At 45.2% G+C, this 2,842-nt stretch overlaps 1 protein-coding gene across 1 annotated transcript; it reads left to right on the top strand.

Moving 5' to 3' along the window:
• Nucleotides 1-991: 991 nt before the first annotated feature.
• LOC105993474 (melanoma-associated antigen 8-like) lies at nt 992-1,912 on the top strand. Its single transcript, XM_013026744.1, has one exon. The coding sequence runs from the start codon at nt 992-994 to the stop codon at nt 1,910-1,912; it is 921 nt and encodes a 306-aa protein (XP_012882198.1).
• The last annotated feature ends 930 nt before the right edge of the window (nt 1,913-2,842 follow it).

Raw genomic sequence — 2,842 nt, 5'->3', positions numbered from 1 at the left:
TTCAGAAGCTATGTGGAGTTAAGGTGAGGACAGGTATAAAGCCCAACTCATACACATGGACATCACTAACAGTCTTCCACTCCTTTACCTATGAGTAAAGCCAGAAAGCATAGGACCATTCACCTCCCCTTACATCTTTGTGTTTTCTCACAGAAATAAGATTTTTTGCTTTGGGATTGTGACCTTAGTTCTTGAGAGAGAAATTCCCAACCTGGCATTTAACAAGGAGAATACTGAGGCAGTCCTCCAGCAATATGGCCCACACTGCATGTGATCACCTTTGCAGTTGCCCTTGTGCCCATGTGATGTATTCTCATTGCCTTTTGTTCAATTAAAAGGACCTGGACACCACTTGAGAGAGCGTGACTCAGGCCAGCAGAGAGTAATATCTGCAGGAGAACTTGGGCACCTAGAGTGAGTTCAGTAGAGGCTGTCTATTGCAGAACATTAAGAACCATGCAGTCTACCTCCCTCTCACTGTCCTGCATGAAGGCCCCATATTTTCCTTGAATGCTGGAGCCCAACGGAGAGACAGGTCTGACTCACTGCCTGCTGGATATACTCCAGGGACTAGGAGGCCAAGGTCTTGGTTTGAAGAACTGCCCTCATGTAAACCAGCAGACAATCCTCTGCCAGGTTCAGAATTTTACATTGAGGTGCATATGATGAAATGGTACCATGTGCTCCACAACTCCACATCGCTCAGCACTACACACCCCACCAGCACCACAGAGACTCAGATTCACTCAGCATCTGGTGCCTTCTAGAATTGTTCCCTCATTGTTAGGATTCAGTCAATAGACACAAGAGGGGGACAGGAATCTATTTGGCCCTAAAGCTAGAAAGGGAAGACCAGGAGTAATACATAAGGGAGCTGGCAAGAGGAACATTGTCAGCTGAAACTGCTTCCCTGCTTTCTCTCCCACAGGCCTAGGAGTCATCATTGAGCTGCACTCCACCCTCTGACTAGCTATCCCCAACAACAGCCAGGATGCCTTATACTCAGAGGACCCTTCCCTCTGAGCTTGAAAGAGGTCTTGTGGCCCAAAGCCAGGCCACAGGCCGGGTGTGGGAGCAATTCCCCCAAGACCATGAAGAGATCTCAGCCACTTCTCTGTTGTTTGGAATTCTAGTGGAGGTGTCAGTTACTTTGCTCCTGAGTGAGTTATTTGGGGAAAATAATGAGGATGATCAAGAACCCCACAATCAGGAAAGGGCAGATGTGCACCCTGACGATGATGAGATATTGCAGAATGCTCTGCAGAAAGAGGCCCTAGCATTGGTGCGATACCTGTTACGTCAGTACAATTCATGCCAGCCTGTTACTGATGTGGATATGCTGAGTCGCATCACGGGAGGTTACCGGCCTCACTTCCCTGTGATCTTAGACAAAGCTTGTATATGTATGCAGCTACTGTTCGGTATTGACGTGAAGGAGGTAGACACTCTTTTCCACACGCATGTACTTGTTATAGCCGCAGGTATCACCTACGATGGTGTTCTGAGCCATGTGCAGGGCATGCCCAAGACCGGTCTGCTGATAATTGTTCTCTGCATCATCTTCACGGAAGGGGGCTGTGCCACCGAGGAAGCCATCTGGCAAGTGCTGGATAAGATGGAAGTGTATCCTGACAGTGAACACGTTATTTTTGGAATACCTAGGAAGCTGCTTATGGACGATTTTGTATATGAGCAATACCTGGAGTATCACCAGGTGCCTGGTAGCGACCCCATTGCCTATGAGTTCCGGTGGGGCCCAAGGGCTTATGCAGAAACCACACAAAGGAAAGTCCTGGAACACTGGGCCAAGTACAGCGGGATTGACCCAAGCTCCATCCCTACACTGTATGAGGAAGCTTTACAGGAAGAACAGGGAGCAAATACCAACGATAGCACTTTAATAAAAGAGTGACTCTTCCTCATTTGAACTCAGGAAACTGGTTCCACCTTAACATCCCAGTGAACCAGCGATTTACTTGGGAGTGGTTGAAATGTCAAGTGAAATAAATTACAATATAGAGAAGCTTGTTGTGAATACTTGCCTCAAACATTTTCTCTGTGACACACACAAAAAAACATATACGTTGTCTTGATTTGGGTTGGATATGTGTGTATTTATACTAGAAACTACATGTTAACAACACGTCCCACAACTCAATAGCTGTTTCTTCTGCAAATCCTTGTTTTAGCATCTGTTCTTGGTAATATCTTTAATTAACACACAAGTTGGTATAGGGGTTTAGGCTACAACCTTATGAAGAAAATATGAAGTGAAATGAACTAAGAAAATTGAAGGAAGAGGTTTTTTTTCTTTGTTTCTTTGTTTTTCTTTTCCTCTTGTTTGTTTATTAAACTTTGGGATGTTAAGCACCTGAACTGAAAGGGTGGGACAAAACGTGAACAAGTGCAACAGTGTAACTCATATCCACACTATATTGAATGAGTTATACAACTTCTGCGTGGGTTTGGGAGGGATAGACTGGGAGAGAGCATGAGAAGGCGATATTTTCTAGGAAAAAACGTACTCTATCTGCCTTATACATATACTGCAACCCCTCGGCACATCACCTTTAGAACAATATAAAATTGCACAGAAAGAAAAGTTTTGTGGGCCATCAATGGCTCATGCCGGTAATCCTACTCAGGAGCCTGTGAACTGAGGTGGAAGTTTGAAGCCAACCTCAGCAGTGAGCTCTTGAAGGTTCATGTCTCCAATGAACCACCTAAAAGCTGAAAGTAGAGCTGCAAGTATAAAAGGTCAGGTACAGTGCCCAGGCCCTGAGTTCAAGCCCAGGACTGGCACACACAAAAATACAAAGAGCTATCATTTGCAGAAAAAGAG

Source organism: Dipodomys ordii, unplaced genomic scaffold, assembly GCF_000151885.1.
Source record: "Dipodomys ordii isolate 6190 unplaced genomic scaffold, Dord_2.0 Scaffold96, whole genome shotgun sequence".
In the NCBI taxonomy this organism is placed as follows: domain Eukaryota; kingdom Metazoa; phylum Chordata; class Mammalia; order Rodentia; family Heteromyidae; genus Dipodomys; species Dipodomys ordii.
This window is presented reverse-complemented; position numbering and strand designations above follow the sequence as displayed.

Coding starts and splice junctions, on each gene's coding strand:
- LOC105993474 (XM_013026744.1), top strand. CDS start 992: ATGCCTTATACTCAGAGGACCCTTCCCTCTGAGCTTGAAAGAGGTCTT.